The following is a 21,886-nucleotide window of genomic DNA, read 5'->3' on the forward strand; positions in this document are numbered from 1 at the left end:
GGAATTTGTTAAATTTTATTGAAGATTCTCAAAATAAGGGGTTGAGAAGGTTATAGGAATTTCATATAAATTCAATTGATGAAAGTTTTGTTATCAAAGATTCTACATACATATATAACGGCCGAATAAAGGAGTTTATTCGTCTCCGTGTGAGAATCCTTCATTAGAGGAATAAATCCTAAGGGAGTTATCACACCTAAGCTCTAAGCACTTGATGCTTAAGATTTTACATGTGACAAAACGAGAAAAAATACCGTTGTTTTCTCTTTCGTACTCACATAGAGGTTATGATGCTCAAGCACTTGGAGCTTAAGTGTGATAGCCCCGTAATGCGCGTAATGTTTTTGAGAAAAATTTTTTTTCTTTAACCCTCCATATACTGTGAGGGGTAGGTAACCGACCCCAGAGCTATATTTCGATTAATTACGCCTTAGTTCTTAGAGATATAGAACCAAGCTTCTGGAAATAAGTTCATTGGTTATCTGAAAAGATTGTGTAAAAATTTGAGGTCAATCCGACCACCAGAAAAAAGTTATTAACAAAATTGTAAGAAGAGGGAATTAAAAAATTGGTGTAACGGTCAAATTTATTCCAGTTTTCTTCCATTATTGTCACTCTTTGTCTCTTTCTAGAAGATTCTAACCTCAAAAAAATCATAACAAAAATCATCAAAAAATTCATTTAAAATTTATTTTTGTGTTCTAAAATGGACAAAAGACTTCTTAGGGAGTACCAAGGAGTCTATTAAAGCTCAATTGACAGAATGAATTTGCTTTTCTGCGGAAAATTCTATGGGGTCGGTCACCTCCCCTAATAGTAATGCGCGTAAGTGTTTTGGTCACAGTATATGGAGGGTTAATTATCACAGCTATATGAATAAGAAGTTGCTACACTGGGAACATGTCATGCATAAGGATGTCATGCATCCATATAAATAAGTCAAAATTGTTTTGTCAATGAAGATTTTTTTAAAGGCTCTGTATAAACTCTTTCTGTTAATAAGAATTTCAAATATTTCCTCCGTTAAAAATGTTCCCCAACTAAATACTGGGTGGCGCATAAATTAATGCTTGATTTTGCATGTTAAGAAGCCTTAAATAATACATTAACTTATCCGCTCCTTCTAAATTATCACAGAATATTAATATTTTTCTGATTGCATAAAAATCTTTTTTATCGTGAAAATTTTTAAAAAGTTCCTTTTTGAGTCATCATTCCCTCTGGCATGCATATTAAGGTCTAAAAGTTGCATTATTGAGTTAAATTTATCCCATATTTTCTACTTTAACAACACATCCACCAATTTATCATCCACATCACCGTGCACGTTGTTCGGTATAGTGTCAGAAATCTCGTCCCATTGAACATTGAGAAGGTACTTGGAGAGTTTCTCTGGAGTATGTTGTTTGTGTGTATGTTGTGTGCCATTCAAGCAAAAGAGATGTTGTGTGTGCAGTGCAAATTTGAGATGAAAGGGACGCAGGTGAGGGAGCTTTTGAGATGCCATCAAAATTTCAAGATGCTCATGATCCCCAATTGAATGCTAATTAGACTGCCAAAGTTGGTTGAATGTCGAATACCAAGCCCACCTGTCGAGTCACATACACAATAAACCAATTCATTCCCCTCCTACGGTGCTCAATGATTTTCTCCGGAAATTAATAGATGGAGTATTTGGCGCAAAATCAAGATGGGATGGGAATTGCGGATATGCTGTCTCAATAAGGATTCTCTGCAAGCTTGATTAATTTTCTTGGCGTTCTCCTTGTCAATAGAATTCATTAATTCATCCTGTACTTCATGTGGAATAAATTTTAGAATTTTCATTAATATTCTCTATGAAAATTTTCCAAGTATTTTTTTTTTCTCCTTTTTTCTGCTTCTACTCTTTTTCCCATCAAATTCTCATTCTATATTGTAAATTAAAAACATTTCAAAATTTTTGCAACTCACACCAATTTTTGTGTCGCCACATGTCGTATTATAAATCACAGAAAATGCTGAAAAGCTTTGAAAGCTCATCAAGTGGGGACGCCTGGTGCTTGTGAGTGGGAGTTTATGAATTTCATCGCGATTTTTTTCTTGTTTAACTTCTCTGCTGAATTTTTCGGGAGGGTAAAAAGAAATGAAAAATTGCTCGATGTTTATCACTCGTGAAGTCTTTGGTGGAACTTTTTCCACCCTCTCTCGAAACTTAGTAAATGAATCTAAATTTTATTTTATTGAAATTTATGCTACTTCCGTGTTTGGAAAGTCTCGCAATTTCCGCGCGAGAAACTTTTATCATCCCACCTATACGAGTTTTTCCTCCTCATAAGCAATTTGTATGCACAATTCTGCGCACATAATGAATAAATTTCGCTCTTGTGTATGAGCGCCTTTTTTTTTCCTACGCCCCCGTGCAAATTTTTTCGAAAGTTTTTGCATCTGTCTGATGATCCTTTTTATTGGGGCACAGTAGCCACCTTAACAAAAAAAAAGCTACACTCATGGCGCGTGGGAGTTAAATATTACAATTTTCATTTTCAACCACATTGCAGAATGTTTGTTAATGATTTTTCATGAACAAAAAAATTTTTTAGTGGTTTGTATGGGCAGAAATTGTTGAATTTCGAACGAGAAAGCGCCTGATGGGCTTTGATGTGCTACGGGGGTGGAGTTTTTGGCACTCCGTACAAGCTGTGTTCGGGCATCATTCCTCACCCTGTGGTGATTTATTTAGATAAATTCACGAATGCGGGAACCGGGGGATGTGCAATGCAATTTGTTGTCATGACACTCGACCCCGGGTTTCACCTGCACAATGCACACACCCCGAGTGGATGGAAAGCAATGTGATTTGCAGTCGAAGAGCTTTTCTGTGGTTCCCATATTGCACCAAATTGGATGAGATCGATTTAACACAACAACAACAACAACAACAACAAACTTTTCACGTGCCCAAGAGGATTGAAATCTCCATAAATTCCACGAGATTTTCCGTACAAACACTGCGGATTATTCTCCATGCATAAAATCATCACAATGCACATAACATAAAAACTCCATCGAGCTTTTTTCAACAAACATCCATCGCGAGGGAATTGAACTCCTAACTATTGTTGAGAGAAATTAACTCAATAACAAACATTAAATATCCAATTTCACATTGGGAAAAACGGAAGAAAAGTTTAATAGTTTCCATTAGGAGAAATTTTTAATTGTGTTCTGGAACTTTTAAAAAAAAAAAAACATTTATTTAAACTTTATCGCTGAAACTTCGTATTTAACTTTGAGTTAATTTAAACATTTCTATGTAGCATCCACTCTCTAAGGATTTCTTTTGTTAGAAAGGAAATTGTTGGGTATGTATTTTTTTCTATTTCATCATTATTTAAAAGTTTTTGATGAGCTTTGAGGGAGTCTTTATGATAATTATGATATGCTGAAATGTTCTTTGTTCTTTGCTCCCGTGGAAAATTATTGTGTTTTCCTTTATTATTTAAGGAGGTAATATTAGGGGAAAGTGACTCAATTCGTACCTCTTAAAGCCTTTTTCAATCCGCTATTACTTAAAACCCTTAAAACTGATAAAACTTAACCTCTAGGCCGCCAAGCGGGGTCGTTGAACGACCCCAGCCCTATATTTCGTGCTATAACTTAATAAATATAAAATATACCATTACCATCTTTTGGAAATAAGCTCTTTGGTTATCTGAGGAGGTTGTGTAAAAATTTCAGCTCAATCCATCCACCACAAGAAAAGTTATTAAGGAAAATGTAGAAGAAGGGAATTCAAAAATTGGTGTAACGGCCATGCTGCGGAAAATTTCTTAGAATGAAGTTGGTCACATCATAAATCATATGGTTGAAGGGGGTTGAAGGGTTGTGTTTACTTTCTCACTTTACCATCTCAGTGTCAGAATTATCGCGAATAAGTAACATAAACAACATAAAACATAATTAGAAGCATATAAATGTGCAAAACAATAAAGAATATTCGAGAAATATTGCCATTTATCACGGTGCGGGAAGTGAGGGGAATGTGGGGAAGTAGTGAAAAAAAAATAGCAGTTGCGGTCAACTTCGTGGCAAATTTCTCACGAAGTGTGAAAAATGAGTGAAAAATGTTTTTCCCTAATATCTTCTTCTGCGTGTTTCCGGGTGGCGAATTTGTGATGCAAGGGGCAAGAGGACTATATAAGGAGTCTAAAGGTAGTGACCCGACAGTTCCCGGTTGTATGGTTTATGAGAAAATCGACTTCCTTCTTGGGGTCGTTCAACGACCCCACCTTGGCGCTCTAAGGAAGCTCCAAGGTCTTGGCGGCCTGCAGGTTAAAATGTAGAAAATTATTGGAGTTAAAAGAGCATTAAATGGACTTTAAAATGGTACCAAAAAGAATATACTGCTTTTTATTTTATACCATTTTATTCTCATTCTGCGTAGACCTTTGGAGGTTCGAATTGGGCCACATTCCCCTAACTAGAATTTTTCAGAAATGTTTCAAAGGAGTTTACTCATTTTTTTATGTGGGAAAACACTTTGAAAAGACCATTGCAAATGTAACAAAGATACGGGTGATTTTGATAAAGAATTATAAGAAATAAATAATTATCAATGAGATTTATTACTTTCCACTGGAAATAGATTGGCAAAAACAGACAAATATTTACCCAAAAATGCAAAAAATGACGTCACTATTGTATATTTTGTCTTTTTTTTATTAATGGATGTAGTATAAAATTGTGCATTGAATGGATTGAATGAGTCAAAAAACTTGATTATAACGTCATTAATTGCATTTTTGAATAAATCTTTGCTGAATTTCCCCAGCGAATTCTAGTGGAAAATGATATTTTTTTTTAATTATGTTTTTTATTGATCTTGTGCTAAAATTGGCACTTTTTCCTATAAAGAAACAAATAGAATGCGTAAACTCCTTTCTGAAATTTCTGAAACGTCCTTTTCAGATTAATTTTCTAAAAATTATCCAAAAATAATTAAAAAATTGACTAAAATAATCATTATTCGTACAAAAAATCCTGGCTCAGAACAGACGGCCGTGACTTTTGGTTGACGTCTTCGCGATGCAACTTTTTGGATGTGACTTTTTTGCGCAGACATAACCTCAAAGCAACTTTTTTTTGTGCAAAAAATTGCGAAATACGGGAAAAATGCGTTGTAGTGCCCCCGGAGGGCTTCCTGTATGCTGTTAATGCATTTTCCAGGCGGAAATTTGCACAATTCTGTTTTTTGTCACAAAAATCTTTCGATGCAACTTTTTTGACACTTGGATGCGACTTTTTCGATGTAACTTTTATGGATGTGACTTTTTGGGTGTGACATTTTTTGTGAAAAAAAAAGTGAAAAAAGTCACACCCAAAAAAGTTGCATCAAAAAAGTCACATCCAAAAAAGTTACATCGAAAAAGTCGCATCCAAGTGCCAAAAAAAGTTGCATCGAAAGATTTTTGTGATAAAAAACAGAATTGTGCTTTCCGCCTGGAAAATGCAATAACAGCATACGGGAAGCCCTCCGTGGGCACTGCAACGCATTTTTTCCCGTATTTCTCACTTTTTTGCACAAAAAAAAGTTGCTTTGAGGTTATGTCTGCGCAAAAAAGTCACATCCAAAAAGTTGCATCGTGAAGACGTCAACCAAAAGTCACGGCCGTCTGTTCTGAGCCAATAATTCATAAAAATCAGCAATATTCATAGAGATATAAGTTTCGTAAATATAAGAATTTAAAATAATCAAAATTTGAAATAACTCAGAAAATTCAGAAATAATCGTTAAAATTATGAGGAATCCTAAAATTCTGACCTTTCTTTTTCTAGCAAATTTTTCAAGAGAATTAAAAGATAAAAAAATCGTTATTGGTGCATGTTGTACGAACACAAACATTATTCGCTTTAAGATGGTATTAATTAGAGGGATTTATGAGATTTATTATCCACCACATTCCTCGTGTTATTACATAAAACATGTGCAGTGCATACAAGCTTGCATCAACGCCTTGCGAGGGTGGGTGGTTTTTCTTTTCAACCCTTCCACACGAGGACGTCGCATATTGCGCCAGCTCATCATACCCTGCAAAAGCTCTACTGTACTGTATCCCATCGCACCCAAGACTTATCTATTTGGGTATTCATGAGCTTCCTTCCATATGTATAAAAAGCTCCTCAAATATTCAACCACACTGCCACTGACAATTGACGTGCAAATTTTCCTTCCAGGCTCGCAATTTTTGTGATTTTTTTTTAACATAATATAATTGCTCATGTTTCATTCATAAAAAGCACCACCACATCGCAGAGAGAAAGTCGCGTGTGGGAAAGTTTATTCAAAAAGCTTTAATCGTTTCATTACCTCTCTCAGTGAGGGAAGTTTTAGTTAACACTTGGAGGACCCAACATTTGGCACAACGCGGAGGATCAAATTGGTAATAAGTACCAGTTGATAAAATATGCTCAATAATTAATTATTAATCAGTTTATTGAACAAGGATCAAAAGTTTCACTAATTCTCAATCTCCTTCAAGCATTCCTACACCGAATTACTAAATATTTAATTTAGAAAATCGTCACTGAAAAAAAAAAATGCGTAGAATCCGTAGAATCGATGCAAAATTGCCAATTCAAACGACTTTTTTAGCTACAATTTTACATAATTTATTATTGCGCCTAAATAATCACAAACTTTGATTCTTAAAGTAACTTTTTAGTCATTTCCGGCAATAAAATTAGTCCACATTAATGATTTTTACCGAGGAAAAGTGAACAAGAGTACTTTATTTGGGAAATATGGGGAAACATAACCTCAAAACCACGGCAAAAATGTATGGGATTTTGACTGGTAGTTATTACCAATTTGATCCTCCACGTTGGATTCTGACTTTGACCTAAATTATCTTCCAAAGAAAAGACTTTTCTCGAGATTTTCTTTCTGCTATCTTAAAGTAATTAAAATTCCCTACACATAGATGCTAAATTCATCGAGATAAGTCCAATAGATTTTATTTTGTGACGATTTTAAGGTTTCAATTGGTACCAATTACCAGTAAAGTCCTCCGAGTGTTAAAAGCCACAGAGTTGGTTTTTTTGTGACCTATTTTTGGGATTTTTCTTTGAAATTTTCTTTTAGCTATATGTGGAAAAAAATTCAGAGCATATTTTATGAAATTGTGTTTAATTTGAGGATTTTACGTGGAATTCATTGCAGAGAAAAAAAAACTTAATGAAAAAGCTCTTAGTGAGCTTTTGTGGAATGAATGGAAAAAACTATTTCAGAGCAAAATAATGAGGTAAATTCTTTTAAAAACTTTGCAGAGATTTAAAATTTAAGCGCGCAGGATATTAAGCTTATTTCTTTTACTTTATTCGCTTCTTCTTTCAGTTTTTATCAAAAGAACTTTTTGTACACAGAGGATGACTTTTTAGAGCTTTTTTCTTTGGATTGAACATTAAATTTATTTTAATAAAAAGAACACAAAATGTGAGAGTTTGTTGAAAGAATCGATCGATATTTGGCCATAAAATATTAGATAGAATTGTAAAAAGAGATTATGTCACTTACCCTACATTCCCCTATCAATTAGACATTACCAACTAATTATTCACAATTGCTCATTAAATGAATTTATTGCTGTAAAATCAAGAAAGTCAGGGGAAATTAATTCTTTTCTCCACAAGATAAACAACAACAAATTGTAAAATATTTCACGTTTTCTTTCCCAAAAGTCCTTGCAGTCCTTATTACAAATTTTTTCATTCCACAAAGTCATTTACTTTCCTTGCCAAGAGATATTTTTATGCTGGCAATGGTACCTGCTTCTTGGAGTTGGTGTTTTTAGCAAAAGCTCCGGAAAATTCCGCTGTAAAATATTATTTTGCCCACTGATCTCATAAATCATTTTATTCTTGTATTCTCTGCACTTTATTAAACTATAAAATTACACGAAAAAAGGGTTTGTAATTGGTGGAAAAATAGTCCAAGAAATGAGCAGAAAATTTTTTTTTATTAAATGAAAATTTCTTGGAGATTAAAAGATTGTGATTATCAGGAGAAGGAAATAAAAATCAGGACTTTTGACATTTAAATTAATCTCCTTGTGAATCCTTTTGCTGAAGGAACTTGATGGCCCCTCGATTAAATGGCACTTTTGGGCACGAGGGAGGATGTTTATCTCCCAAGGAGCACCAACAGAGGGTGACAGGAGAGATTTATTCAACCGCATGTAATAAAAGAGAGGGCACTCCATTTCCTGCCTGGCAGCTAAGAACTACTCCACCCGGAACTCCCAAAAAAAAGGTGGGGGTGGGTGTCCCCTTTTTCGACGATTTTCTAGAGAGTCGTTTTTGGCGGAAGAAAAACACGCTGACCGGGAATGATAAACTGAGATAAATTTCCTACCCTCAGGCATTGAGTATTAAATTCCCCATAAACTCCTGCTTTTTGTCCCCATTCTCTCTCCCTCCCAAAGTGGGTGGTGTTTCATAAGCGCGACAATTCTTGGGGCATGGAACACACGGTAGGTGAGAAATGTTGCCCCCAAATAATTTTGCAATGCTGCTGCCCTTCCTTTTGTGTCCTTTCTGTTCGTGTCAGTAAAATACAAACTAATGCCACACCAACAGACAACAGCTCAAAGCGGGTGGAAAGTTTTGTGTTGTAGGTGGGAAAAGTTCACACAATGGGCGAGAATTAGCATCCCACTTGTGTTTTCTCCCTCCCTTCGTCTCTAAAGCACACGAATTATCCTGGTGTTGCACATAGAAAGTTTTCAAATGAATTAAGTGTTGTCTTTTCAACAACATTTTGCAAGTTAATTTACACGCGACTATTAAAATTTCACTTTGGAAATTCTCCCAAGTATTGATCCTTAGAATAAAGAATTTGTGTTGAAATTTCAAGATTTCAAGCGAATTTCAAAGGTTTCTTGGTCGCTGAATAAGGCCAAATTAAAGAACTTTTTCTGGTTAACAATTAGCTGTGTTTCTTTCAGACACAGCTTTTGTGTACCGAGCAAAATCGAGTCGTCAGATCGGGCTCAAACTTGGGTTGAGCACGATCCCCACATTTCAAAAAACGTATTCGCCAAAATTTTTTTTCCGGCCGGCTGTCCGTCTGTCCGTAGTACAACGCTAAATTGCGAGAGAACGGTAATAGAGACTTGCGGTAAACGGCAAAGTTTAAATATCGAGGGGAAGACATCCGATTATGATGTCAAATTTTACCCCCCATTCCGCCATTTTGGATAACCTCAAAATTTTGTTTTCGCTATATCTCAGCCCCTGTAATAGCTAAAAATCTGAAATTTTGATATGTTGTAGGGGTCATCAAGAGCTTTCCAACGATACCTCATTATCAAAAATCGGTCAAGCCGTTTAGTCAATATGGCCGCCACAATTTTTCATCGAAAATCGACCATAACTCGAAAACGGCTTGACCGATTTTGATAAACTCGGGCTCAAATGAAAGCTATCAACAAACCCAACAACTCTCTAGAACATACAAAGTTTCAAAAGTGACCGCTAGAGGGCCAAAAATCAAAAACTAAATTTTCGATTAGCTTTCGATGAATATCTCGAAAACGCCATTATCGATTTGCTTCATTTTTTGATATATTATAGCCTACTATAACATCTATTTATAAAAAAAAATTAAAAAAAAAATATTTCGCCATTTTAAAAATATTGAGTTCCAACTTTGACATGTTATATCTCGGGTTCTATAAGTCCGATTTTGATCAACTCAAGCGCAAATGAAAGGTTTCGTGAAACCCTACAAATGTCTAAAACATTGCAACTTCGAGAAATGACCGCGAGAGGCGCTAAAGTCGAAATCAAAATTTTCGATAATTTCGAACACGAATATTTCGAAAATGCCATTATCGATTTATTTCATATTTTAATATTTTATAGTTGAGGTTAAGACCTTTCCAACGATAGCTCAAACTCGAAAATCTATGGAGCCGTTCCCGAGATATGGCGTTTTAAAGATTTATTGAGGGATGACTTTTTAACTTTTCCCGACTTTGCGCGTATTTAAATTAATTTGCTTTTTAGTTTGCTCTCACAAAATTGATACACTGAAAGAAACACAGCTCCCGTAAGCTTGGTCAGCTTACCAGTACATTTTTTTTGTAATAGGCCTCAGGAAACCTCTGTGGAACAATAAAGTCTGAAAAAAAAATCTGTAGATTGTAAAGAATCCGAGAGAACTTGCGAACGCAAGACACGAGAAACCAATAAAGAAATCGGAATTAAATGATCCAAAATTGAAAAATTATCAGATTGGAAAATTGCTCAAGAAAAAATATTGGAAAACTAGTTTTTACACAAAAGTTTGGGAAATGGGCCTATAGTGTTGTTTGTTTTTTAACTACCGTAAAATGGGGTGTATAGGATAACAAGGGTGAATAGAATCAGCAATCTGGAAAAATTTTTGATTGTAAATTTTGACCAAAATATGTTCTTGAAATCACACCAGCTCGGTTAACCTCCAAATTACAGCCAAAAAGGTTGGTAGGGCTTTCCACCATGTTTTTTTTTCAGAATTTTCCGATTAATAAGTTTGGAGAAATTGCCATTTGAAAATTCCAAACTGATTTTTTTTTACCCCTGTCTCCCCTACTTAATTCCGCAAAACACAAAAATCCAAAAAGAACTAAATTTAAAGTTTATGTAAAATTTAGATTTTTTCAGTTTCTTTCTAATATTTAATCTACCTGTTAACGGCAAGAGCGAAATAACATTAACTTCGTGCTTTTATGCTTTATTAAAAAATTGAAGTTTTCATTGAACTAAAAGGTATGCAACCCCTTAATTCTTACTAAAATGTGATTTTATCAGTTTAATTCATTGGAATAAAAATTCCTTCAACTTTTCTAGGAAGTTCTAACCAACTAAAAAAAAATAAAAAATAGAGAAACATTTGAAAAAAAAAATTAACTCTTGAAAAAAAGGAAAAAATCGTAGGAAAAGGAAAAATCCTAAAAATATTTCAAAATATCGAATTTTCAAGCCGACTGAGGAAGCAAAATAAATGTTTATCATCTTTATTTCTCATTCCATCTAAATTTCCATATTGATTTTCAAATTTATATTTTTTTAAACTCTTTTCATGAATTATTTTGCAACGTCTAATAATTTTCACTTTTTTTTTTCTTTTTAATTCTCTTTGTCTTAATATTGATTATAATCTGGGAACGCCTTTGAAATCCACCACTTTGAAAACCCCTTCAGCGAATAACGATCTTTTGCAATATATTTACTGTTGAAGGAAGAAAAATGAAGCTGCAACACGAGATTAAACCTCTAAAAAAATACTTTCGCATCTTTTTCATGAAAATCTCGTGAGAGAAAAGTGTTTGAAAAATTATTTTAATATTTAAAAAAAAATCAAAAGTCCTTCCCATTAAAATTAACCCTTCTTGCAAATTGTCCAGCTGTGCAAAATTTGGCGGTGAAATTATGATTTTTTTCTTGTTTTTAATCTTTATTCTACGATTTTATTTGCGTTTTAATCCTCTCGATTCATTTTATCTTTATAAACTAAAATTTCACGGCATAGTTCTTTTGCATATTTTTTTTTTAATTTGAAAGCTGAAACTTTAATTTACTCCTCTAAACCTTTTCATGTTTTTTCTTTATTTCCTTTTCTCTGTTTTTTTTCATGACATTTCTCTCTTCTTCTTGTTTTTATGCCGCTTACTCCACACACAATGAGGATGTTCTTCACAATCAAATACGAATTTTAACGCAAGAAGAGGCGCATCTTAGGCCTCCAATTCGAGGGCAAGACCAACTTTGTGGCCGCCAGCATTGAAATTCTTGCCATCAATCAATGTGGAAAGCGTGAGGGTGATGCCATCGCGCAACTTTTGCTGATAGCCCAAACCAATCTGGCTGGAGTTGTTCACTTTCGCCCTCACGGCGGCATCCTTGTCCAAATTATACTTGGCGCCAATGCCGAATTTCGTGGCATTCGACCCAGAGCTCCAGGATAGCTGCACAGCGGCATCGAGTTTGTCATTCACCTTCTGGTACACTGACCCACCGAATTCCTGGCCGTCGTTGCTGCAAAGATATGGATTTTATTGAAAATTTTCTTTCATTTCTTCTTTAGTTTAATTTTAGGGGAAACTGGGGTCAAATTGGCCGAGTAATTTAAATTATATCAATTAAAAGAATTTGATTTCAATTTTTCTTTAATTTCTTGCCAGAATTAATTCAATTAATTCTAATCAATTAAAAGTTTAGTAAACTTTGACATTTGCTGATGCAATCTACGAGAAAATAATCTTTTAAAATGTCTAAAATTGATAACTTTAAAATAAAAGCATTTTGAATCAATAGAAATTATTAATTTTCAATTCATGGAAGGAAATTTCTAAATGTTTTCGATATTCCTTATCAATTTTAATCCAGAATTAATCAGACAGAACATTTTCTACGCCTAATGTTTCAATCTGTACGTGTAGGACCTGAAGAAGGTAATAAATTTACCAAAACGTCAGTCAAATAACCTAAAAATCACCAGCCAATGATCTCTCAGCATCAATAATCAATAAATATTTCCTCAAAAATGAAACAATATGGCTTAACTATTGTTTTTTTTTTTGTAAGTTTAACTATGTGAAACATGCACGCTGATGTTTCATCGATTGGATCTAAAACATTTTCATTGATATCATGATTGGGTTATGTAGGGAAACCATAAGAATAAAATACTGTGACTGCTCGCGAAATTTCCTCAATTATACGATAGGGGTAACTGGGGTAAAATGGTGAATCGGGAAAAAGATTAAATTCAATATCTCATGAAATACATTGTCCTAATCATTCGTATTCAATTAACAGGTGCTTCTTACACCTCTTAATAATCTCAGAAAGCTTTAGTCATGTAGAACAAATACTTTGGATTTTATTGAGGAAAATAATTTTCCGATGTCTAAAGTTACTTTTACCACCTTACCATATTTCAATTCTTACCATCTTATTCTGTGTAATAAATTATGAAAATGCATTTTTTCAATAAATTAATTATTGCTGAACACAAACCTATTATGATTTTTCCCAAGAATTTTCCGAGTTTTCTATTATAAAGTTTTCACTAAAAGGTAGCACTTGGGGCAAGACGGTGAATAATTTTTGGGGTAAAATGGTGAAAAATTTGCCTCCTTCCACTCATATAGTGTTTTCTCTCTCTACTATCTATTTTACTATTGACGCGTAATTGAATAATCGTCCAAAATTTTCGTCCAACAAAATCAGTGTTTTTATTCCATTCAATTCTTTACAGATAATATGTATTAGGTAGATTAGGTGAAATAAACAATTAACTAACTTGAAGTAATGTTTTTTTGCGAATTTTTCTTAAAAAAATTCTCCTTGTTAAGTAAATTATCATATTGATTTTGCTACCAAAGTAGCTACGAGTATTGAATTCATTGTCAGCTGGGTTTCTGTTGCACACAGATCTGACGGGAAGTTGTAGAAAACAAACAAATGGAGGTGCTTTTCCACAAAATTTGTGTTTTATCAATTTTATAGAACTAAAAAGTGAATAATCATTACGATACGAAGTGAAATCTCTCAATCGAAACAGGTAAGTTTATCCCAGAGCAAATCAATAACCTCTCAGACATGGATTTTCAAAGAAAAACGCATTTGAAAATCATTCACCATTTTACCCCAGGATTTTTGGAACAGGCAAATGTGGAAGGGTTTGGAAAATGGCATGAAAAAGCATTTTCCCGTGGAGATAGAGAAAAATCGTCTGAGACAAAGTTGTAGCCCGGAAAATTTCCTATAAGATAGTTGTCATGGGAAATCTCAAATATTTCCACGGAACTCATGAAAAATTATCTCCCAAAAATTCACCGAATTACCCCAGGTTCCCCTAAATTACACTTTATTATGGAGCAAGCATTGCTCTCTAAAACTGATCAGTCATTTTTGCCGCCATTCTCTATTTTCACCACTCGAATTCACCACTTCGAGTGCGCGCCAAATTCAAATATTATTTTATTTCATAAGTTTTCCCAACAGTGACAAAAAACAATAGTTGAGATCATTAATTAAATTATAGAAATTAATTAAATTAAAGTCAAATGTCTTATTGAAACTAACAAATGAAACATCAGGGCTCATGTTTCACACGTTCAAAGGGGCAAAATATTCAATAATAACTCAATTTTTTGTGTTTTTTAATAAATTTTTGCTAGTTTTACTATCATTCTATAGGAGAAAATAGAAACTGTGGCAATTTCTGGGTTTTTTTTTCTTACCCTTATCATCATACGTTTATTTCACGTTTCTCTTAAGGACATTACTTGACTTTTCTAGACAGTATTTTAAATTCAGACATTACGGGAATTTCAGAGAAACATTGAGCAAAATTATTTTTTTTTAAATCTCTAAAAATCAATCAAATTAATTCAGACTAAACTTTTTCAAAGTATACCAATTCAACCCAACTCTCCCCTAATTGAATTTCTCTCTCAATATTTTAGTCTCATCATTTTCCTGTCGAGGTATTCCTTGTCATCGTCATTCTATGAGCTAAATTTAATGACGAACCCAAAAAGAATTCTCACAGCTAAAAATCAACTTTCCAACGAAATCTTTTAACTCTTTACAATTTAGCTCACAGCAACAGTATAATGTTGATTGACTGGCATACTCTTCACTCTTAAACTAACACAGTCCCCCTTCTCCCTTCCTCTGCATTGAATATGCAAATAAGCACGTGGATACTTTAGCTATCATCTTCTTTGTAGCTCTTCTGTGAAGCGTGAGATGCTAATTATTTGCAAGCTCTGTTTTTTTCGTCTTCGTGTGATTTATAGAGTGAATAAAGGAGGTTTAAAAAGCACATATTATTTGCCAAGTTGGGGCGCTTTTCTTGCATAAAAACCAAATTATTGTATAATTTGAAAATATATTTTTAGCACAAAACAGGGAGAAGGAAAACTCATTGAAATGTTCATTGATAATTTGCATGAGAACTCTGAGTGAGATGAGAGATGTTTGTTGACTCGTGTACGTTCTTGCATAACAAATTGTTGAGAGTTGGTATATTTTTAATCCATTTTTTGTTCTTTTAAAATGGGAAGCTTGTTACGTAGTAGAAATAACTTGAGAATTTCTTATCAATAACTTTCAATTTCAATTTAGTTTGAATTTTTGCTCCAATTGAAAGTCAATCATAACGCGTCCAGTTATAAGAGTTGGTGTCCCACAACGTGTAGAAGTTTGTTTATGCGTTGAAATACTATTTGTGAGCAATATTAGTAGGCAAAGTTGATTTTTTTTTGTGAAATTCAGCAATTTGATGCATAAAAATGGTCATATCTCTAGTTATATAACACTTACAGAAATTTCGTGACTAGTTTTGGAAAGGTCTTGAAATAAGCTATTATTTGATATATATCTCAATGATTTACAAGGTCACCTCTAGAACACAAAATGGAGGATTTTTGTTTCACAAAAAGAGTTTTTCGTATTTTTCGTCCTGAAGGAATGGTTCTAGAGGTTTTTGATGTTCTAGAAAGTTGTAGATAATTGCAAAACCTTTAATTTGATACTAAGTTGAGTCAAATCAGACAAGCGGTTCAAAAGATATGGCTCTTAGAACTTTTCAAATTCAAGAATTTTTCAAATGGCCATATCTTCTAAACGGCGACATAGATTTTCTTCATTTTCGGACTGGTGATAGATATTGAGTCAGGTCATAACATATCAAAATTTAAAGGAAATCTATAACAGATGTTCGGAGATATTGCCCCTTAAAGTTAGGCAATTTTTGTTTTTGATTTTAGCGCCTCTTGCGGACATTTTTGGAACTTGGAATGTTCTAGACAGTTGTAGGGCTTCTCAATACCTTTCATTTGATACCAAGATGGTCAAAATCGGTCAAGCCGTTCTCAAGTTATATTGAAAAAACACTTTTTGCTTTAGGCCGCTATATTTGCTAAACCGCTTGACCGATTTTCAAGTATGATTTGTTGATGAAAACATCTCACTGAGCACTACAACATACTAAAATTTCAGACCTCTAACTATAAGGGAAGTGGTTGACGGTATTTCAAAATGGCGGACGGCGGCCATCTTGGATTTTGAAAATGCAAAAAAATGAAATTTTACACCCACATTTCTATAGTAAACTTCAAACCCGAAGTCTCTATCTATTACCGTTCTCGAGCTATAAGGCAAAGTTTGGCGCACCGGCCGGCAGGCCGGCCGGATCAAAAATTTTCCACCACCATTTTCGTACTGTGGGATGTCTAAAACGTGCTCATACCAAGTTTGAGCCCGATCTGAGATGGTCGGTTTTTCCGACGATTACAATACTTGGTGTTGGCCACGAAGTGGAACACCAACTAATAGAATCTTGTTGGAATTATAAATTGAATAGACAGAAGCAACGCGCAGCTAAATTTAATGAGGATGTTTATATGGCTAGTTTGTTGAATTGTTAGCATTTCTGTCTGCCTTGTTGTCTTCTTGACAAAAATAAAGACTTTTTTTTTGGCTACTAACGGCGCTGCTATAGCGCTAAAAAGCAATAGACCGTGTTATTTCTTCTAATTAGCACCCTGTGTTTCAATCAAATCTTTTTATTCTCTCTCTCGCTCTCTTCCTTTCTCGTTAAACAAGAGAAAATAATTAGTTGTTTTCCCCCCTAAAAGAAAACAAAAAAAAGAAAAGAAAAAAAGAAAATACTCACACATTCGTGTGGAGAACAAAGTCCCCGGTGGAGTAAGCAAGAGCAAAGTTGTTGGCAGTGAGACGACTCTTTTGGGTGTCAAAGCTACTCTGGTAGCCAGCCAACCATCCTTGGTAGCCAAAGACAAGGGCAGCATTGACAAGTGGACCCGCGAGGTCAACATTCACGTCCGAATTGAGATGGACGTAGTCGTGACAGTAGGCCGCCTTCACGCGTGCCGTCTTATTGCTGCGAAAGAGAAAAGCAATTTTAGTACCTCCCCTGCGCAATGTAGCCCCCGTGGTGGCCCTTTTAAATCTATAGTACCCAGATTGGGGTGCAAAGGAGCAATCCAGCGTCAATTTCAACCCCTCAAGCAGCTTATCCTGCAACGTAACCTCCGTAAGGAGCGTATTGTCCGTATTCCAGTTCTCCGTGAATGTCAACCCGTACTCCTTAAGCTTGTACTTGGTCTCCAACGAGGCGAACACCTTGCCGGAATCCTGATTGGAGTTACCGCTCGTGGAGAATTCCACACCGGAATTAGTCTTTGTCTTCACATCGAGCTTCCACAGACCAAAGTGGTAGCCTTTGTTGAAGATATCGCGAGCCTGCTTTCCCAAATCCGAATATTGTGGGGGTGCCATCTCTGCAACAAAAACAAATAAAAATTTCAGGACTGTCCTCAAAAAAAAAACCTTCCAAAGATCCGATAAGAAATCTCTCGTGATTTCTATTTGGTAAATATTTAAATTATCTTGCTTTTTTGTTAACCCTTCATTACACAACAATGTTAGGTTTGAGACAATATTTCAAGGCAATTTTAATGAGTTAAGTGCTAAAAAGAACATCAAGTAGGTTGTAAAAATGTACTGGTAAGCTGACCAAGCTTACGAGAGCTGTGTTTCTTTCAGTGTACCAATATTGTGAGAGTAAACTAGTGTGCGAATTAATTTAAATACGCGCAAAGTCGGAAAATGTAGAAAAGTCATACCCTAAGAAATCTTTAGAAGGCCATATCTCGAGAACGGATCCATAGATTTTCGTAAATTTTTTTTTGTTTGAAAAGTCTTGAAGTCAGCTATAAAATATCGAAAAATGAGAAAAATTTATGTCGCCATTTTCGAAAAATTCGAGTTCGATATTTTCGAAAACTTTGTTTTCGATTTTAGCACCTCTTGCGGTCATTTCTCGAAGTTGCAATGTTCTAGACATTTGTAGGGTTTCACGAAACCTTTCATTTGCACTTGAGTTGATCGAAATCGGACTTGTAGAACCCGAGATATTACATGCTAACTTTGGAAGGCTATATCTCGAGAACGGCGACATAGATTTTCTTCATTTTTGGCATGAAGCTAGATAATATAGTCAGCTATAACATATCAAAAAATGAAGCAAATCGATAATGGCGTTTTCGAGATATTCATCGAAAACTCATCGAAAATTTTGTTTTTGATTTTTGGCCCCCTAGCGGTCACTTTTGAAACTTCGGATGTTCTAGAGAGTTGTAGGGTTTGTTGAGAGCTTTCATTTGACCCCGGGTTGATCAAAATCGGTCAAGCCGTTTTCGAGTTATGGTCGATTTTCGATGAAAAATTGTGGCGGCCATATTGACTAAACGGCTTGACCGATTTTCGAAAATGAGGTATCGTTGGAAAGGTATTGATGTCCCCTACAACATATAAAAATTTCAGATTTTTAGCTATTACCGGGGCTGAGATATAGCGAAAACAAAATTTTGAGGTTATTCAAAATGGCGGACGGAGGGGTGGGGGGTAAAATTTGACGTCATAATCGGACGTCTTCCAGTCGACTTTTAAACTTTGCCGTTTACCGCAAGTCTCTATCTATTACCGTTCTCTTGCAATTTAAGGTTGAACCACGGCGGACGGCCGGGCGGACAAAAAATTTTTTTGGCGCATACGTTTTTTGGAATGTGGGGACCCTAATTCGTGCTCATCCCAAGTTTGAGCCCGATCTGACGACTTTCGATTTTGCTCGGTACACAAAAGCTGTGTCTGAAAGAAACACAGCTAAAATTAACAGAGCTTTTCAGTGTTTTCAGTCGTTAAAAATAGACCAATTAAAACTCCTAATTCACCGACAAGTGACTCCGGAAATAGACTTTTGTTAAAATATTGTTTTATTTCTATAGCAGACGGGGAAGATAATTCTCACTAATTTAAGCTAATCTTAGAATATTAAATTAACTTTTAAGCTCAATATGCTTCATCCAGTTATTTTCATTGATTTAAATTTAAAGCCTTTTAATAAGAATGAGGTCAAGTTTAGAGAATAAATTGACCTAATTTAATGCAAATAAGGGGCTCTTAAATTCCAGTTTTTAATGACATAAGAAGAAGAGTCCTTAAGTGCTTAAGTATCCTGAAAGTCGAGGTAATTTAGGTCTTCATTTAGAAGTCAAAAAAAATATATTTATATATATTTCCAAGCAAAATATTACATTGAATTTTTATTTAAAAGGAGGAGTCTTTTGTTTAAGAAATTCTGAAGTGAAAATTATTATTCTAAAATCAAGTAGTAAATTTGAAGTAGTGCAAATTGTTTTTTTTTCATGAGTTGAAACGAATCGTTAAAATGATAAAGAGCTCTCGCGAGTGAATTAGTGAAAAGTGCGATATTGCAAATATTGGTGAGTCCTATTTAAATACATCTTTAAACGTTAGAAAAAATTGTCAAAGACATCAAATATCAAATTGAAAATTTTGAAGCTTAAAACGGATTGGTGAGACTTTAAAGTAAACGTTAATTGCTTGAAAAGAAATCAAATGCTTAAAAGGAAATGCCAAAGGTTAGAAAAGAAACGTCCAATGTCAAAAAAGTGAAAAGTTATAAAATAAATTCCAAACGTTCGAAAAAATGTCAATCATTAGAACAAAAATGTCAAATATTAAAAAAAAATTTAAAATAGTAGATTTTCTTCTTAGACTTTTCTATCGTTAGAAAATTCATTTCTTCTATTTTTGTACTCAGAAAAAAGAAGAAAATAAAAATAACATCTTTCGTATTTAAGCCTTGGAGGATTTTGCTCTCCAAAGTGGCCAATTTCACTTTTCAATCGCCATTGAATTAAAATCTATTAAACATTTCGTGATAGATTCTACATCACTGTGTATAGGAAAGTCTCATTACTTCAATATCGTGGGGAAAAAAAACTTGGAAAAATATTTTCTTTTGAGAGAAAATTAAGGTATTGAATAATAAGTATTTAAATAAACGTCCACCAATAACCAGAAAATCATTAAACTTTTAGAAAAGAAGAAACGTCAAATGCTTGAAAACAAATGTCAAATGTTTGGAAAGTAACGTCAAATGTTAGAGAACAAAGTGTCAACTTCTAGAAAAAAAATTAAATGTCTCAGAAACGTTAAAAACATTAGAAAAGCAACTTCAAACGTAAGAAAATGCATAATTTGTCAAAATCTGTTTATTCTTTCAAAACTTTATTAGTTCTCTTAAACATTTTTTTTTTATTAATTTTAATGCAAAAAAACTTCATTTTTTTTTTTAATTTATTGCCTAAAAAGATTATTGGATCCGTCCCTGTTAAATTCGTGCCATAACTTCCTTGCCATCCTGTACGAAGTTTTTAATCTTTTTCTGCATTTTTCGGGTAAAAATTGTCTCTGAATGCTCTGAATTTAAAAGTTTACTAGATAGAAAAGCCATAAATATCCAACAATGTAAGCTCAATAAGATTCCAATTGGACTAATAACCATCCTCCTGATCATCAGAAAGAAGCCCTTTCCGTTCCACAACTGATGTCTTTTTGGAAGCCCTTTCCATTTCTTTACCAATTTTAAAGCAATTGAAGCCCCCTTTTCTCCTAATCTCTTGCCTAACTTTCCCAGTAAATTTCATTCCGGAGAGATTACGCAAAGAATATTGTTGCAATAAAATATCATTTCGTAATGCGATAACACATTTTCAAGGAAAAGAAAATTGAGGCCAGATGAGTTAAAATTTCTCCAGCCACGCACGCACGGAAGGGTTAACGGAGTGATCCCATGTTGGTCACGACGATGATGAGAATGTCAACAAGAGGTGGCGAGAGGTGCTTTGGGGGATTACGCAAAAGCTCTCCGTGTTGCGCAACAGCCGCGAGACTCTTCCAAAATCTATGCCCTCATCTTCGTCGTCACTCACGTCGCACACCGATGCACGCATTTTGATTGTAAAAGCAGCGAGTTCAAGGTCCGTGAATCTTCAGAACTCACCCAGGGGTCAATAGCACCACACTGTGTGGCCATACTGCGTGGAATCTCTCAACTCCCGGAATTCTTGTGTCCGGGAGAAATGCGCCTTTCGCTCTCTCTCTCTCTTTCTCTCTGTCTGGCATGTGGGCTATTTTTGGATGTGCGACAGGGATGGCGTGTGTCTGGATAAAAGCCAGAAAGGCTCTTCTCTCACAGCCCTGTGTGGGGCTCTCTTCCTCCTCCCTCAAAGGGCGTCTTTGGGACTATTTGACACAAAATCCCCCCTCCCCCGTGCGAATTATGTACCTAAATGTCAAGGAAGTGTGGCGCCTAGCGTCGTGACGGGGGGGTGGGGAAAGTCTCGTGACCAGGACGATGGATTATTTTTTCGAGGCCAACGATGGCGGAGGAAATCGATAAAGGAAAATGGCCTGGTTACATCATCAAATCTGGAGCACTACTGCAGCCCCCCTACCACCCAGGGCTCCACCCCATGGGGATTTTCTCCCTGCTTTTCGTGCCGAGGCGTTTGTTACGTAACGCAAATTACGCCAAATAAGTTTTGTGGTCCGATTTTTTTTTCCTATTCGTTTTGCACCAATTGCTGCCATTCTGCACCCGGCGCGAACGTGGTCCCTACTTTTTCGCTGATTTTCCACATTTCCCGATATTTTCGCGAAAATCCTTCATTTCAGGCGGATGCATTGGTTCTCTGGGAAGAGGATTTAAGGGGTTTTGGGCAATTTTTACTCACTTTTTCGTCCTTTTTCTGGAACTTTTCACACGCAATCACGAGCAACACTAACTTCCAAATCTCACCGACAGAGCGACGACTGTGGTTTTTCGCTGAATCCGCGAGGTGGCTCTCACGTTCTCAGAAGGGGCTTTTTGAATTTTCTTGCCTTTCTTGCAAATTAACGTCTTCTGGTTTCTTCTTGGAATTTTCTCACACTTTTCCGAACAAGAGTGGATTTT

At 35.1% G+C, this 21,886-nt stretch overlaps 1 protein-coding gene across 1 annotated transcript; it reads right to left on the reverse strand.

Annotated features, from left to right (window-relative positions):
• Positions 1-11,023: 11,023 nt before the first annotated feature.
• On the reverse strand, positions 11,024-21,781 carry LOC129790357 (voltage-dependent anion-selective channel-like). Its single transcript, XM_055827836.1, has 4 exons — positions 21,666-21,781; positions 17,021-17,342; positions 16,715-16,942; positions 11,024-12,060 (listed from the first exon to the last, which is right to left on the reverse strand). Exons 2-4 carry the CDS (start codon positions 17,338-17,340, stop codon positions 11,760-11,762), a joined length of 849 nt encoding a protein of 282 aa, XP_055683811.1. The 5' UTR covers positions 17,341-17,342; positions 21,666-21,781; the 3' UTR covers positions 11,024-11,759.
• Between the last annotated feature and the right edge of the window lie 105 nt (positions 21,782-21,886).

The sequence above is a fragment of the Lutzomyia longipalpis genome, chromosome 2 (assembly GCF_024334085.1).
Source record: "Lutzomyia longipalpis isolate SR_M1_2022 chromosome 2, ASM2433408v1".
Classification (NCBI taxonomy): domain Eukaryota; kingdom Metazoa; phylum Arthropoda; class Insecta; order Diptera; family Psychodidae; genus Lutzomyia; species Lutzomyia longipalpis.

What these genes read in the sequence shown, in the direction of transcription:
- LOC129790357 (XM_055827836.1), bottom strand. Translation starts at nt 17,340, where the DNA reads ATGGCACCCCCACAATATTCGGATTTGGGAAAGCAGGCTCGCGATATC. An exon ending in TCCTTTGCACCCCAATCTGG is followed by an intron (nt 16,943 to 17,020) that starts GTACTATAGATT and finishes TCTCTTTCGCAG; the next exon opens with CAATAAGACGGCACGCGTGA. An exon ending in TTTGTTCTCCACACGAATGT is followed by an intron (nt 12,061 to 16,714) that starts GTGAGTATTTTC and finishes ATATCTTTGCAG; the next exon opens with CAACGACGGCCAGGAATTCG.